The sequence below is a fragment of the Mastigoproctus giganteus genome, chromosome 10, assembly GCF_048544385.1.
Source record: "Mastigoproctus giganteus isolate SK-2022 chromosome 10, ASM4854438v1, whole genome shotgun sequence".
NCBI classification, from domain to species: Eukaryota; Metazoa; Arthropoda; class Arachnida; order Uropygi; family Thelyphonidae; genus Mastigoproctus; species Mastigoproctus giganteus.
In genome coordinates this window covers 130,791,523-130,809,803 of record NC_143584.1, presented here as the reverse complement: position 1 = coordinate 130,809,803, position 18,281 = coordinate 130,791,523, and the positions used below count along the sequence as shown (strand labels likewise).

The 18,281-nt window shown below is 37.8% G+C and overlaps 1 protein-coding gene across 3 annotated transcripts in view; it reads right to left on the bottom strand.

The window, feature by feature from the left end:
* LOC150079288 (neprilysin-2-like) overlaps positions 1 to 17,984 on the bottom strand; it is a 527,224-nt gene extending 509,240 nt beyond the window's left edge. For all 3 annotated transcript variants that reach the window (XM_090383670.1, XM_090383669.1, XM_090383671.1), the window contains exon 1: positions 17,778 to 17,984. In XM_090383670.1, the coding sequence (XP_090239796.1) occupies positions 17,778 to 17,842 (65 nt within the window). In that variant the 5' untranslated portion in view covers positions 17,843 to 17,984. The remainder of the gene's footprint in view (positions 1 to 17,777) is intronic.
* Between the last annotated feature and the right edge of the window lie 297 nt (positions 17,985 to 18,281).

Here is an 18,281-nt window from a genome sequence, read left to right as displayed (position 1 = left end):
CGAAATGGTTTACTCTCACGATGGAAACGTCCTATCTAGTCACAGGACATGGAGCCCTCAGTGAGAAATTGTTTCAATTTAGGCTTTCAGACCTTTGTTTCTGTGGAGCGAAGGAGAACTGGTCCCACATACTCATCGACTGTGAAATATATAATGAATCCTGAGAAAAGCTGAGGAATAACGTCCAGGGATTCTCCTCAACTGCAGTGGAACAGCTAATTCAAACAGCAAGTAATCTTGCAGCACTCCAGGTTGCAAAAGAAGTTTTCCTTGAAGGAAGAAGCTTATTCTGGGGACGAACCCGGATCTGCCCCAGATCAATCAAGTCTGAAGATAAAATTGGACAATAAGATTCGTTTCACCCAGAAGACCTGGACAATACTTAGAGTTTAAAAGTCTGTTTTTGATGTTAGAGTTTTTGATAGCCATAATTGTTTAAGATATGGATGAGTTGCTAGTGTAAATTTTATGCGTTGTTGTTGTTTTTTTTTTAAATTATTTTATAAATTTTTTAATTAATTTATATATTTTGCGTTTTTACAATATTGTATTTATTTATTTATATTATGAAAGATGTAAGATACTCAGTTGAGAGCTGTTAGGCGGATTTCAACTTATGTTCTGGGTGCCGCCTTTATTTTTTAAAAAAATAAAAAATACCTAAACATCATTGCTGACCAGGTACACCCTTTCAGTCTTCCCCTCTGGCGGTGCCGTCTTTCAGCAGGATAATGCGTCATGCCACACCGCCCGGATTGTTCGAGACTGGTTCGCGGAACATGAGGAAGACTTCCAGGTATTGCCCTGGCTTCCAAATTCCACAGACATCAATCCCATCGAGCATCTGTAGTTTGTGTTAGAACAGAAACCTCAGTCTGCGCGGGTAGCACAGTGGTATCGTCACCGTCCTCCCCACACCGGGTGGAAAAGGCCTGGGTTCGAATCCCGTCGATGACGCGAAGAACTTTAACGGGCTTTTTTCACTCCGTAGCTGAGTTAGTTGGTCTCAGGCGTAGATAGCAAGGTTTTTCTCCCCAGTAACTGGGGTTTTTTCGTCCAGCAAAACAGACAAATCAACCCTAGAACATACGCAATTTACAGACACAAATACGGGTTAATGTATTTAATTACGGGTAACCCTAAAATAATAATAATAATAATAATAATAATAATAATAATAGAACAGAAACTTCAATCTGCGGCGTCTCAACCACGGGCCTTACAGGAGTTAAAGGATCTGCTGGTTACGTGTTGGTACCAGATACCACAAGATAAATTTAGAAATCTTGACGCGTCCATGCCTCGCCGGATACAAGCTGTTTTGGCTGCACGGGGAGGACCAACATCATATTAGGTAGGTGGTCATAATGTTTTAGCTCATTGGTGTATATATTTTGAAATATTATTTATTAATAATATTTCTAATTAATATGACTTTTGCTGCTGAACTTCTTGAGCGAGTCGCTCAACATCAGGGAAGTATGCCGTAATTTTCATCTTTAAGCATGCTCAGAGACTTGCATTGTTCAAAAGGTTACTTGATTTATTTTTAATATAGTTCATGTTCGAAAATATTTGCCAGCATAAATATGCCGAACCAAAAACTGACAGAAGTCCAAAGACAAATATTTTCAAATTTACATAAGTGTCCGGTAAGCTACACCACGCATCGAATACAATTTGGTCTTGCTTTTTCAACTCATCTATCGGCATCCATTTATGTAGAATTGCAAGGGCAGCCTTTTGCCTCTCAAAACCTCAATTTCAGTTTTAAGACTAAAGTCTTGCACTCCACATGTCCTTGATTTTTAAGTCGTCTAAGTCCATTTCAAACTTTGCTTCATGTGGGCTAAAAGTTAAAGAGCCGCACGTTGCAGACCCCTGATATATGGGCTAGAAAAGATGGAGAGTTGTAGTTTCTACGAAAACTAAGTTGGATGCTCTGGAAATACTCGATAAAGGTAGGTCGCTAAAAATGCTGTTGAATTAAATGTGGGCGCGACAATTGTGAAAGATTGGGGGGGGGGGAGAATCTAGAGGAATTTTACAATCAGTTTGTTTCACAAAAGCAGTTATATTCTCGCTTCACTTTAAAGAAACCAAAAGAGTACTAGACAGTGTATTATGGCTGTGGTTATGTAAGAAAAGCAAACGGAAAGTCAAATCAGCGGACTTGAGTGAAAAAAGCTCAAAGAAGTTCTGCTGTTACTGACAGGATTCTAACCCGGACCTTTCCTACGCGGTGTGTGGGGAGAATGTTTATTATAACCACTGTACTACACCGAAGACAGTCCACATTATAAGATGTTACCTAGAAAAAGGATGGCAAAAAATTGGAGCCTGCAGCACCAGAATACAAAAAATCCAGAGAGAGAAAGAATCATGGCAGCTGCATGCATCAATGCAAACGGAACTCACAAATTGCCTTATTTTGGTGTTAGCAAATAAACTAATCCTAGAACTTTTAAAATTATAAACTGTCCAGCTTTACCAGTTTACACAAATAATTCTGCATCATGAATTTGTACCTTCTGTAAAGAAATACTTGAAGATAAACTTTCCTGAAAAGGCTATTTTCTTTCTGGATAAGGATTGTGAGGAAATTAATAAAGGAAGAGTTTTAGGAGGACATATGCGAAAGTTTCTGCGTTCTATTTTGGAAAAATAGAAGAGACGAACCGAATCGTCTTCCAGATTCGATAATTCCTACATACCGATGATTTTTGATCTACCTGTGATCTTTTTCTGAGGAACAACACTTCCAAACTCGGTCGAGGTGAGTGGTCCTATACGCACCTCACATCACAACTTGGTTATGGTCTCTTCTCCAACGGGACCTTTCTCTCGTGACCATTCACAGCCTCGTGTTGTTTGCAAAATACGATAATCTCCGAGAGATTTCTATTCTTGTTTCCCTTGGTTGGATTACTGTAGTAAATATTCTGATGTGAATGTTTGCTCAGATCGTGTCAGTGAAATTATCTTGTCGGGATGAAATCCTTATTCCTCACTCCAGCTTAAAATCTCGTCTTTCATTTAAACTTTGCTTTCCAATAAATATGCTAAAGATGTTCAAGACAAGACAAGAATGTTGCATATCACAGTTAGCTTGCATCAAAATCACTATCTTCATTTTCTGCCTACACCAAAGCTCGCAACATTTCTAAAGCACTTAATCAGCCCAATCTAGAATTTGAACAGGATAAGAGTAGAAAACTTGCTTCTTTCCCAAATGGTAGTCGAGAATTCTGATCTCATGCCAAAGCTATTGCACATCTATACTCAGACCATCATTAAAACCTAATTTTGAACAATTTTGATGCCAATCAAGTTCCAGGTCCTGATGGTATTTCTTAATTTGTTCTCAAACCTGTGCTCTTGAGCTTACTTCTGTTCTGTATCGCATTTTTGCACTTTCTTATTCCACTGCTGTTTTTTCGTCTGCTTGGAAATCTGCTCATATCCAGCCAGTTCCTAAAAAGGATAACAAATAGCTCTCATCCAATTATCGTCCCACTGCACTTACATCTACTCTTTCTAAAATAATGGAGAAATCAATTAACCGCCAACTCCGAAACTATTTTAAAACTGAGAGAATCTATGTTGGCGATCAATGATCTCCAACACAGATTCTCTCAGTGTCGACCCACTGATGATATACTAGCTTGTTACCCATCCATGGTCAAATTAAATTCAATGGAAAAATTGGTGAAACTCAAGCAGTTTCTCTTGAGATTTTAAGGCTTTTTGATCGTGTTTGATGGAAAGGTCTTCTCAGTAAGCCTCCATCCTATTAATTGTCAAATTAATTTTGCAATTGGGTATGAAATTTTCTTCTTATCGGTCCCAGCAGTTATGGTAGATGGCTCTCTATCTTCTAACTTTTTCACTAATGTTAGCGTTCTCCAAGATTCTGTTCTTTCTTTCCCTCTTGTATATTAATGACTTTTTTCGATTGACTGGTAATCCTATCCATAGCTCCGCTGATGATAGCACATTGCCTTCCACCTTCCATTTTGAAAACTCTTGCCCTGCACAAACAGCTTCAAGTTCTGGGATATCATTACCACATCCTTAAATGCTGGTCTCCAGGTAATTTTCCTTTGGGATAAAAATAACTTAGTTAATTTCAATTCTTCTAAAACTCAGTCCTGTCTTATACCTCACAAAAAGTATTCTTCTGCTACTAGGCTAATCTTCAATTACATCATATTTCTAGACAAGATCATATCTCTCCAATTGGGATTACTCTGACTTCCAATCTGTTTTGGCATAAGAACATCACAAATATTGCGCCCTCTGCATCTAAAAAACAGGGTTTTCTCTTTCGCTCTCGGCGATACTTTTCTTCCAACCAGCTACTTACTCTTTAAAAATCTGAAATCCGCCCCATGGAATTTTGTTCCTACATGTGAAGCGGTAAACCCATAACCCATGGACTCATCGTGCATGTGCCCACTATCCAGGCAGGTGGCGGTTGTTGCTTAATATGGGGAATGTTTTGCTCTCAAGAACTAGAACCCCTGGTGGGTATGGACAAACATTTTACTGGTGAGGTCTTTTTGTTTCTTGTCTGCGCGGTATCATTACCGTTCTCCAGCACAGCAGTATCATTACCGTTCTCCAACCAGTTTTTTACGGGGATAATGTGCACCTTGCGATCTACGCCTGAGTTTCTCTAGTGGGTAGCACAGTTGGTAAAATCACTGTCCTCCTCACATCAGGTGGAAAAGACCTGAGTTCGAGTCCTGTCAATGATCTGAGGAATTTTTATGGGCTTTGATCACAACGTAGCTGAGTTAGTTGGTCTCAGGAGAGGGTAGCACGGTTTTTTCTCCCGAAAACTCGGGTTTTTCGTCCAACAAATCGACTACAGAACACAAGCAATTCACAGATAGTATATACGGAGCAATATGGTCTTAGTTGCCGATGCTCTTAAAATCCTATTACAATAACTACGCCTGAGACCGACTAACTCAAACACAGAGAGTGAAAAAAGGCTATAAAAGTTCCTCGCGTCATCGATGTTATTCGAGCCTGGCCTCTCCCACCCGGTGTGAGGAGGACAGTGATTCTACCAACTGTGCTACTCATTAGAGCAAATCAGGCGTAGACAGCAAGGTGTAGATAGCAAGATAGCAAGATAGCAATTTACAAACACAACACATATGGGTAATTGAAATTAAATTCCCAGGTGACCCTAATAAAATAGGTTAGTTTTTTTTTTTCTTGTTCGCGGTCTCCAGGGTACCAGCCATACGCCGCAGTATCGTCTGTTAACTGATGAGATCTACCAGTAGCTCTTAGAGACCATGTGCACCTTTGCCATGTTGCATAATTTCCCTGACAGAAACGGGATCTTCCAAGACGATAATGCGCCGTGTCATCGGGCCCGCACTTTCCACAACTGTTTCGAGCAACACATTGAAGGTATCATCCATCTTGATTGTCCTCCAAATTCGCTTGACTTCAGTCCACGTGAACGCTTGTGGGATGCTTTGGAACGGGAGGTGAGGCTATGTACACGCAACCGTCACCGAATCGGAAACTGTGGAAAGCCTTGCAGCCAGCATAGCTACATAAGTCTACGGACTAACATCTACAATCCTCGACAAAATTAACAGAACAAAATCTTTTCATGAATATTTTATTGTGAACAGTGTCCCTGAAGGCGAATATTTGATATAATAGGTATTCTGACATGTAAATTCCGAGTATCCAATAGTAAATTCAAGGAGGAACTGGACAAACTGGACTGAATGGCTGTGTGAATTTTTTTTTTTTTTTTTTGGCAGATGCTACATAAGCTCATACACTTGCTTTCTTGCATCACATGCCTCTATTACTATTATTTTGGTATCTGGAGAACGGGTGTAGACTTGGTTTTTGGCCCCCGTTCTTTTGTTATAGCTATGTTATAACCAGGGCTGTAGTGGAGGGTATATTCTGTATACCCTCTAGATTTTTTTAGTGAATAATGTATATCTTCTGGTTTTTGAAAGACATGAAAAAGCAAATATGATTTTAAAATATTTACTGAAAAATTAAAGAATAAATATTTTAGAATGTGATTCTTTGGCAATACAGTACTTATAGTTTTATTATTTTTAATATATATGCCATATATATAAGTAAGTAAATATTCCGTGTGTATGTATACACGAGTGTACGCCGTATACCCTTTGGAATTCGATTAGTAAGCCTGATATGCACATACTCTGCTTTTTCGTAACATTCATAGGTATACCTTCTGCTAATTTTACGACTACGGCACTGGTTATTAATATTGTTCTTTTCTTCTCTCTGTCAGGTTTATTAACTTTAATAGCCATAGTGAGGGGTTTTTAATTTAAAATAAATGTAAAACAGTGGTATAATCGGTGGTATTTTTAGCTGGTGCAGCATAAGCCTCAGGCTTTCTTGCACTATATGGCTAGTAATAATAATAATAATAATAATAATCGATCTATCACCTTACAGAGTGCACATTATGCAAATTATTCATGCCTTGAAAAACACTGGTTGCGACCACATTACTTCATTCCCGTACTTGGATTGATCTTTGGATATCATTTACAGTACTCAGGATAGCAAGTCATTGTCGTTTAGATGATTCTTTGAGATGGCGGGACCTTAGACAACTTGAAGCCGGGCAGTCGAAGGTAGTACGTTCGTTTAATGTGTCACGCAGTGTAGTCTCGGCACTATGGAAGCAGTTTCAGAAGATTGGAACCATTACAAGAAGAGCTGGCCAAGATCACCGAGGACTATGTCAACCAGAACAGACTACTATCTGGCTATAATAGCAAGACAGAACCCTACGATGTTCCAATCTTCTCATCAACTGTATCTTGATTGTTGCAGCCACAGGTGAAAACATTTCCACCGGACTGTATTAAGAGGGCTCAATTCAAGTGGACCCTACGCAAGGAAGCCAGCCAGCGGTTTGTATCCGATTAATCGAAAACACCGCAGACCTCATCAAAACTGGTGCCATGAATATGTGATCTGGAGCCATGAATATGTGATCTGGAGCCATGAATATGTGATCTGGAGCCCTGACAAATGGAGTACAGTTCTGTTCTCTGATGAGTCCTGTTTTAGCCTACAAACACATTCTAGAACGTTATTTCATGTGGAGACAACGAGGAATGCGATGCCATCTCTCCAACATCAGAAAAAGAGACACTTAAGGTCTTAAGAGACATCATAAGTGTTCACGTGTGAGACGGAATAATGATCAACGGCCACAGCCGTCTTTCATCTCTCATGTTATGGAGTTATACCTCATAACTGTGTTGTCACTCTTTGTATCACCCGAGTACCTACCTGCCCACCGATGAGAAGCCAACAAGCTTTGAAACATTGCCGTCTGATTGGTGGTATCAGCCTAGAATAAATAACATTAGTTATTCTCTAATGGCGAAGCGTCGAGGTAGAGCAATAACGGGCAATTCGCTGTGAAGGCGTTCACAATATGAGATGTAACAAAAACGATTCCATTTCACCTATTTCGGTGATTTACTACGAACTAAAATGATGCTTTGCACTAACCTGTTCGTCATTTTAAATGCTTATGAACGTTTATAAGTGCTTGGAAATATTCAGAGACACAGCTCTATATTGAAGTGTACATTTCAGATAATCAAGAGAACGGTAAGCCGTATATGATGAAGCAACGAAATGTGTGCCTGGGTAAATCCTGGAACGACCTTTTGTGGGCACACAAAACTTTAGCAATTTTCTTTTTTTGTTAGTAGCAACTTATCAACTTTCTGGTTGCTAATAACAGACTTCACGGCTATGTGTTATTTTTGTAAATATAGAGATCTATTCCAGCAGCTGCCATTACAGAGGGATATGTTGATGGGAGGATTTTTCTAGTACTTTCAGATTTTTTCAATGTAATTCCACTGTGAAATGACACACGCTACCAGTGAAGGTGAATATTAGTAACAATGGCCAGCGTATTCTGTATCTCTTTTTGGCTTTGTGTGTGTGTGTGTGTGTGTGTGTGTGTGTGTGTGTGTGTGTGTGTGTGTGTGTGTGTGTGTGTGTGTGTGTGAATTGTAAAAATTGAATCATTACGAGCTTTTTTTAAGAATTTATCTATTTCCTATAGACATATTTAATAAATTTTTATCTTGTCATTTATTTTTTAACCTTACTGCATTTTGCATATTTTATACTAACCTCATACGAATAAACTCAAGACAGCCTTGACTGTATCAGAAGTCTTGTAATTATAATATATGTGGGTCTCCCTGGCTATTATTAGCAGTGAATGAAAAAAAAATGTTTAAGTATAATCTTATTTAGTATAAAATAAATATTAAGGGTATCAGCATCCCCAATCCAGGTAAAACTTCAGTTCCGATCATAACTCTAGCCCTTCCCACATATGGAAGAGCATGTCATGTAAAATTTGGTTGTTTTAACTACTGTAGAATCTGAATGCATAAACTAATGGACAGTCAGTCACTTTCTATTTTTTTAATGTAAGAGAATGCTCATCCAGCACTTTTTTTTGAACAGATAAATCTTGTCGAAGAAGATCAACTTAAATGATATGCAAAAATTATTTGAAATATTCCGAGAAAGTCTAAACGTTTACTGAAGTGTCTGAATTTACGCATTTACACTTAATTCCCTGCCATAAATCACCGTGCGTGTTTCGTAATATACTTGCATGTACTATACAAGCATGTAATTGCAGGTGATGAGAAGTGGAAAGAACTCTCTCTCTCTCTCTGACTATAAAGCGGTGAAAACTCCGATGCTGTAAAAAAATTTCGATTCAATGCGCAGATTTTAGTTACTTTTTTTTCCCATAGTCCCGTGTTTTCTGCAAGGAGCAACAATCAATAGAACATTAAATTAACTGATTGTGCAAGTTCACCAAGATGAAGGCATTCCCCGTCGTTTATGCTAATAAATATGACATGGTTTCAAATACGCTGTGCAGCCTTGACGATCAAGGTGTCGTTGGAATAATAAGACTCGCCTACTAGCTCACAATAGTATGGCGAAATAAGCACTGCTACAGCTCCCAATGGCCATGACTTCGTCCATCTGTGAACAACATCGTAAAAAATAAAGGTCTGAGTAGTTATTTGCATCTACTGTGTGTCTCTTCATATTAAGACAATTAGCATCCACTATCATAAATAAAAAACTACTAATAATCATTATGAAATAATAGAAAAATTATGCTTCTTTTTTTTTTGATTCACCGAGGGCATTTTCAATCCGCGCAACCGTGCAGAATTTCGTAACAGGTTGAATAATAAGCAGATAGCAATCTTCTACTGAGTAGTTTTTTAAATACAGTACAATCATATGCAGTAGATCGGAATACCTTTAACAACACCATATCAAAAATTAATACATACCTTTTACAACTTTTTTTTATCCTCGCCTTTTCCCATTATTATATGGGGTCAGCGTTTTTATTGTTTTGGCTTGCAATTTTTACGGCCGGATGCCCTTCCTGACGCCAACCCTCACCCTTTATGCGGGCTGGGAATATGCGGTGGTCATTCCCTGACCTGCCGCGTCCTCCATATTTGGTGGGTACGGGCTCGAATCCCGGTCTAATCAAGAAGCGTGTGCTATGTACTACTGCTCCTGCCCACGGAGGCGCCACATACCTTTTACCACACCATATCAAAAATTAATACATACCTTTTATTAAATTTGGTGTTTCTGTATTACAAAAGAGTGGTTGTCAAACTTTTTTGTCCTAAGGCTTGACTTCCTACCCTACCTTCTCTCTATCAACAAGGCCAAGCAACTTAATTTGAAGAATAATTTTATTTCGTACAATTTTCGTGCCCTTCCGTCCCAAACGGGATCGCCACCCAAACTAACATAGAATACTTCTCGGTAACAGTGAAGAAAGGACATACGTTCTACTCAATAGAGGTGGGACAGCGGCAACAGAGCCCTCAGGTCAAAAGTCTTGACAACCAATGCTCTTTTGCAATACAAAGACAGCAAATTTCTTTCAATAATAAAAGATATTCTTTTCAAATTTCCTATCTAGCGTTTTCTCCGAATATCAGCTTTGATTTTCTCTTTAATTGTAAGTTAGGGATACCAGTTAACCTATACAAGAGCAATATCCGCCATTTCATTAAATATTAATTTTTCAGCATCCATGTGTGACCAACTCCACTTCATATCATGCAATTTTTATATTCAATATTGTTTTAATAACTGGCAGGGGTGGCCATATGGAATAGAGAAGACCCCACATTGGACGGAACTTTCAAGGTCAAATGAAGCCGGCCATTTTTTACGAATATAACAAAGCATATACATTAAAAAGTAGAGGGAAATGTATTAATACAACAAATCAGTGGTGAGACTACTGTTAATATTAACATCATTTATTTTAAGTGAGAATAGAGCAACAAGATTAGTTAGGGGTGTGAGAGGGTTTTCTCATAGAACTGCAGCTTTCTGGTTTGCAAAATCTGGAAATAAGCATCTGGGAGGCAACTTGATTGAAATATATCAGATACTTAAAGGCTTAAGTAAGCCGAATGCCGGATATTTTTTCTGATTCTGAAAGGACAAGCACAAGTAGGCATAGTTTTGAACGTCTGCTTCTTTTTGAATGGATGAAAATCCGTTTATTCACCATTAATGGCATCACTCTTGGGGAGTCCATCGGCTAGGAACTTGTTACATACATAAAAATTTCAAAATTAGCTATGAAATGAGGAATTACCTCTATGATATCCTGCAGAACACTTCAATACATATTCTCTCCGTAGTTACAATGAGTATAAAATATATTAAATGAATTCTAATCACTCGAAGACAAAACTAATAATCCAATGCACCAGGAATCACGGTCCAAGAATCCCCAACCTGACCCCAAATACATCAAACTATCAACAAAAATCACTGAGTGAAAGACGACATTAAGCCCGTACGTAAAAACCGAGTGCTAAAATAATTTTTTAAAATTTTTTAAAATTTTATTAAATAATTTTTTAAATTCCCACCAGCAACCATTGCCCGGTGACTGGGTAACTGTGGTGTAAATTTTCATCTAAAGGTATTATCGGCCCATAATGTTTGAAGGTGATAATGGAAAGACAACAATTGAGACGTCAGGTCGTTATGCTAACATGATTGAAACTTTTTTTTGACTGATGAACCAGTTACTAGGTTTCCTCAAGTTATTGAGGCCAGTTGGTTTCAACAAGATGGCGCGACGTCTCATACCGCCAGGGACGCCATGCTACCGTTTTTTTTTTTTTTTTTTTTTTTCATATCCACAACATCTCCAGGAATAGTGACATTTTTTGGCCTCCAAGCTCCCCTGTAAGCATATGACTTTTATAAGTCATATGCTTACATGCTTGATGAGATGACCAAAATATGGGGAAAAGTATTAGTCCATAGAGCCATCCTGCTAGGTATGGAAGGATCCATCCACAGACTAATTTAAGGAAGTGATGGTCGTCGTGTAATAGTGTGGAGGAGTATTATCGTGGTGAACATTTGGATGCCACAGGCTGTCTGTAAATTTGTAACTTGTTTTCAACCAGGTGCATTTCTCTATGCTGCAGTGTGTTCATGGGCAAATGGATTCTTCCAACAAAATAATACGCCAATGTTACAAGGCGACAATTTTACAGAACTTGTTTCAAGAATGTGGAGTGAATTCAAGCTACTGTCGCGGCCTCCCCAGTCAGATCTCAATTCAATTACCAGTCAAGCTCTTCGCAGCAGAGATCTGCAATCATCCAATTCGTAATAACTGTGGGAATCAATTAAGTCAACAGTATTGGTCAGCATCCCTGTGGCATGCTTTGACACTTCGTTGAGCCCATGCCAAGACAAAAAATCTAAGCCGTTCAGCAGGTCAAATGAGGGGGCCACACTCTTAAGCTCACACTGATAAAGTACTTAATAAAGTGGCTACTCAGTGAATATTCTTATCCTCCTCTAACATTATTCTCCTAGTGAATATTATCCTCCACTGGGACACCTAAATCAAAATACATCTAGTTATAAAGAAGATAATTTTAATATAGACTATAACGCTCCCCCATGGGCTTTAATGAAATCAACAACCCTGTGCAGGAAATGTTTTACACGTTTTAATATGTGAAGACTGGAATCTTCCTCCACTCTTCGCATGAGGCTAAGACTAGTTTTCTACTTGAACTAGAACGTCTTCCCCTGACTCTCAATTCTTGCTTCAAAACATCTGGAAGTTGTTCAGTTTGGTAGGTTCTGAGCAGAAAATGGCAGGTTCAGTACATTATTCTTTTCAAACCCACCGCTGTACTGAGGTGCATTGTGACATCATGTCTCCCCTCTCCAAAGAACTGTCAGAATGCAAGTAAGGCACCCTTAATGAACGGTGCCTTTGCGATCTTCTCTCACCATCCGTATCAACTGTCGACATGTGCGGTGGTAATTAATGGTGATCTATCGACCTGGCTTTGGATGAAATAACGCAGTTAATCTTTTATTGACATACGATGTTTCCAATAGCTGAATTTAAGTTTCCCCTTCATTCCGTTATTTGTCGAATGGGCAGGCCTACTTTTTGTGACAACCTACGATTGGACCTCTTCTGAGGAATCTAAGTTCTTTTCCTTTCCCATTCTGTTTCATTTACCTGCCATCGAGCGTGTATGCCTTATATACCCTTCTTTTGAATGGTACTGCTATCTACTTTTTTTTTTTTTTTTTTTCATGTGACTTTTGGAACTTTTACTTTTGGAACTATTACTTTTACTATTACTATTACTTTTGGAACTATTACTTTTATTTATTTATTATTTTTTTGATACTGTAAGGGCTTCATATAAATATCTTAAAATACAGTGATTTTTCTGCATACAATTATTAGCATTAGCATTAGTACAGGCATATGATGTAAGAAAGCACTTATACAGCAGCCAAAAAATAAGTAATAATAAAAACTTCCCATTTCACCCATCCATTTGCTCCAAAAGTATGTCCGGTTCTCCCCTGAATTTATTTAAGCTATCAACTTCCACAACGACAGATGGAAGTTTGTTCCAGCAATCAACTACCCGCTGGTTAAAGGCAAATTTCCGCACATCTATTCTACAACTGTCTTTCCTCAGTTTGAATTTATGCCCCCTCAGATGCGTAATCTGAATAAGACAGAGAATCCCATCAGCATTGAGCTTGTTAAACCATTCACAGCCGTAAACACTTCAGTCGAATCACCTTACAGGTGCCTAGTCTCCAGACGCTGCAATTTGCAGAACTGAAGTCTTTCTTGGTAAGCGCACCCCTTTGTTCCCCTCACTAATTTCATTGCCTTTCTGTACTCTTTTCAGTAGCTCTACATCTGTCCTAAAATGAGGCCTCCTGAGCTGCATGCAGTACGCAAGATGTGGCCTAGCCATTGCCTTTTACAAAGGGATAATCACCTCCTTATCCCTGATAACAAAATTCATGTATATCATTGAAAAGACCCCATGACAAAACGTACCGCACGGCTATACGTTTCTCTGGGGTTACTGCTACCTATATGCAGTACTTTGCATTTATCAATGTTAAACTTCAGTTGCCACCTCTCAGCCCATCTGCCAACTTTTCTAGATCCTGTTGCAGTAGCGTACTGTCATTACTATCATTAACAACCTTTCCAACCTTGGTATTGTCTGCAAACTTGGACATTAAGCCTGATATACCTTCATCTATATCATTGATAAATATAAAAAACAACAACGTGCCCAACACCGAATCTGGGGGATTCCATTAATAACATTAGTCCAAGAAGAGCAGTGTCCATTGATTACCACTCCCTGTCTTCTCCCACTCAACCATCCCTTTATCCAAAGCAGCAACTTGCTCTTAATGCCATACTGCTTCAATTTGTACAGCAATCTTGCATGTTCAAGTGTATCAAAAGCTTTCCTGAGAATCAACTGTATGATATCAAAATTACTTTTTTGCATCCAGTTCCTTTGTGACCACATCGCAGTATCCAATGAAACTGGCCAGACAAGACTCCTCCTTAACAAACGCATGCTTGTGACTGAACTATAACTGCAGTGTTGTCTAGATGGTGCTGCAATGCTTCTTTAACAAGTGACCACATTATTTTCTCAGGAACAGAAGTTAAACTAATATACGGGGAATTAACTGAAATTAAGGAAAACTAATTACAGAAAACAAAGTGGACTGCATACTAAAAAATAAAAGCGCAAAAGCGCGTTTAAAAGTTCGTGAAACATCCAAAAGGTTATCTGAGAAACTTAGTAAAGCAGCATTGCAAAAATCTTTCTCAAAGAACAGAATTACACTCAATTGATAATTGTTATCATGCATAAAAAATCGGTTTATCCTACTAGAAAGGAAGCAGAAAGTGTCTTGTATAACATTGCATACTTATTTAATATCCATACTACGACTATTACCAATAATCTTCATTGCACTGTTTAAAGAAATAGCTAATGCATGAAATGCCAATAATATGAATTCCAAGTTTAGTAAATACCAAAAAATACACCAGAGGGCGTTACTGTCAGAACATTAAGTCAAAAGACTAAATAATTTATAATTCTTTTTTATCTTTTTACTTTTCCCCATAGCAACAGCCAATCCGGATTTATTAGAGATTGTGTATTGGCTATTATGCAATGGTTGCGTGCTGGCATACGTAGATGATGATGGGTTCATTGTGTCTCAGAAACGGTACTAGGCAAGTCGATGGCACTGCACGACATATCAAACGTCTGCAAACAGAGAGCAACACCTGCTTTCGGATGGAGTAAGCACGTTATGAATTATTGCAAAAGGGGCAAAACAGGTGAGCCAATGACCCGATGGTCAGTAAATCCCCATGGATTAATTTCAAGTAATTCAAGTTCAACTATTCGTAGTCTCTGTAGCTTTAGGGTTGTTCTCTTCATCGTTTTATCCGGATACTACTTTATTACGATTACCCAATGAAAAGCAATAACATTTTTCGAAAACAATTTAATAAGGTCTTTGTTTTTTTACTGTTTTCTTATAAAACCGAAAGTAATTTATGGTTATTAAAAAGCAATGAATTGCAATAATATTAACAACTGCAAACAGAATCTGTTAATAGCATCTAGTATTCCACAAAACGTAAGCATTTCCTAGTTAAGATACCACTAAGCAGTAATTCAGATTTAACATCAGAGATCAGAATAATCGATTGTTTCACAATTGCTAAATCCTAACAATTAACGCAATTATTAAATAATGAAACGCATGACCGTAATAGCTAGTTTGGTTTAATTCATTTTGTTACCATGCTTAATAGTAAACAACATTAAATTTTACTTTTAAGTTTACGCTTGATTATTAATGTCTTATTCTAAAAGGTAATATCTGTACAGCATGCAAATGTCGATCAGCCAGAGAAGTCTGTCCGAAATATCCAGTAATGAAAGATGCAGATTAGCAAGGTTGAAATCTAAATCGATAGGAAATAGTTACAGCAATAATCAGTTAAAACTGGTAGCCACTGCTAAATTCAAGCTGAAAAGAAAAATTTTTATTCAGCAACCTGCTTTTAAACACTCAAACAGCAACCGACAAAGTACATGTAGTTCAAGGCAAATGTCTTGATTTTATTTTCCATTATCATGAAAGAAGGCTGTCTGAATGACAAAAAACTTATCCGGTTCTCAAGTTTGTTTTTTTTTATGTTTGAATTTAAAAGGAAGCCAATTCGTGTTTATTTTTTTACCTGACCATTACGCCCTTCTAAGAATCTAACTGGGGTCATATGGTAGCGTCGAATTCGAAGCCAGCATATTGCGTGTTCCGACCTGCACAGTCTCAAAAATACGCGGAGAGTGTTGACTGCGTGTTGTGTCATTCTGTCGAAGCCGTTAACACCCCATCTCTTGACGTCTTGGAGTATAAAAAGGAAATTTTTTTTTTTTTTAGTTTCGAATGCCAAAAAATTCATAAGAATTTTGGGCTTATGGAGATAATTATCCAAATATTATGATCGAGTAATGAAAACTTCAGCTTCAAAGAATAAAGAGTAATTCACTCTTCTTTAGTGCAGAGATCTCTCCAAGGAATTCTCCACTGCTGTGAAAAGATTAACTTGCATCATTCTATTAAACGGATAAAAGTGCCGATAATTATGTTGTTAAAGATAACGGTTTTTATGATACAAATTCCCTCAAAACACCTGCTGATGATTTTATAATTTTAATACCACTTTATTGCTTCTGGCTTCTCAGTTTTACGGATGAGAGATATCGCCGGGCATTATAATTTTCTGCTTTTCCTCTCACAGTAAAAATAAGAACCATTATTAATACAACTAATCTGGGTTTTGCTGAGGATCTGCAATCTTTTTGACACACAACAACGATAAAGCGGATTAACAGTATTCATATGGGGATTTACAAAATTTGTAGACTCCCTTAAATGTCTGAATTGACAATGCTATAAAATATTTCTTTTAAGACACAAAAGCATATATTGTTGATTATAAGAAGTCTGGTCTAAATTTCTAATAATACTGTACCATTGAACATTTTTTTACACGTTCTATACGTTACTATTTAAATTTGTATAAAACGTTATCTACAGCGAGCTTTGATAAATGCGACAGAAACAAATTCCAGTTATGTGCCTGATGCTAACAGTACACACGTTTATCAACAGTTCTTCTATCTTTATCAATTAATTGAGACGACCACGATTCTATTGTATTTTTAGCTTCACCTTGGAAAATACGTGTATTGTACATTGCCGATAAGGAATCTAGGAAAGAATGAGCAACATACTCAGAGGACTTGTTTCGAATTAATTCGAAATATAACTTCAAAAACTCTACTGAGTTCCTAGACCACTGCATTAAAAGTCTAATTTCATCCCTTTCATAATTTGTTAACCAGTTTTAGTTCTTTTAAAACTGATATAGTTAAACACAGTTATTGTCATTAAACAGAATAGGTAAAGGAACAATTCCAAAATAGAGCAAGGCCCATATAAAATATCCTCTAAGTTAATTTACCCGTCCCACAAAGATGATATGTAATAAATAGTGCAATATTACTCTCGATCTTTATTTTTCTCTCGATTATTAGTATTATTATTGTTTCTCTTATATTATTTCTCCCTGATTGGGGGATTCCACTCCGTGACGGGTATAATAATAATAACAATTATTATTATTATTTTCTCCTAAGAATTGATTAGTCAGCGATATTCCTCCTCTTCTAATGCAATTCGCGAGAATGAATATTTGACATTATCGAATTAAAGTTCTCGCTTTTTTATGTAATATACTGATATAAGAAGCATTTTACAATGACTTCAACTGTTTAAATCTTTAGATATCAGTCTTTTTGTGATTAATAACATAGTAGTCTAGAGGCATAACCTATCATATGGCTTTGCTACTTTTCAGGCGCACTCTTTCAATAAGTAACGAATGCAGTCATGTTTTATGGTTAACTTATTCGTTCTTTCACAAGCAGAACTGTATTGATTACGGTTTTTATTTACCACACGTGCCACGCAAGTAAATCTAATCCTTCCTCTAATCACTACCTCGTTATATAAGAATGTTGATACAATTTCCCCAGTTCCTTATCCGCGCTGACACCATTTCTTTTTCTCCGAAAACATTTCCTGTATTTGTTTGGGGAATTCTTCTGTCAGAGAAACGATGTTCAAAGACAACTTCCCTCCTCCCACGAAAGTCCACAAATATTACCTAAAGTGCGAGGACCGACCGCTACAGGTGAAATAACGTTCGGAAGACTCACCTGAACCGGTCTCTCTCCTGCGCGCTGGTGAGCGTCAGTTGGCTCTGTGTCACAGTGACGGGCATTGAACTTCCTTGATGGCGGCTTCACGGCACAGCTGACTTGCGGTCTGTGCGGCAGAGTAAAGTTAACAAGTGTTTCTCTACCTTAGAGCGTGACAAGAACTCGCGGAAAACAAAATTCTCTTCTTCCTCAGTAAACGAATGTTAAATGGAAAGGCACAGCACCCGTGTTTATCTTTATTCTGACATCAGAGAGTTCCGCCTTCTTATGTCAGAAGCCACACCTGATTGGATAGTTTTGTGGCGACTTCACCAACGTCACAGAAACGAGAAAGTGATGAAGAAGACCTAGATACAAAGTAGTAGAGTACGCGCAGTAGAGAATGCTTTCCTCGTAGAGAATACAAACTTACTTGCACCGCTTTCTCTCTTAGTGCAGAGAAAGCGAGTATGTCTGTGTGCGCTCACATTTTAATGAATGTTAGGTGAAACCGAATTAAAA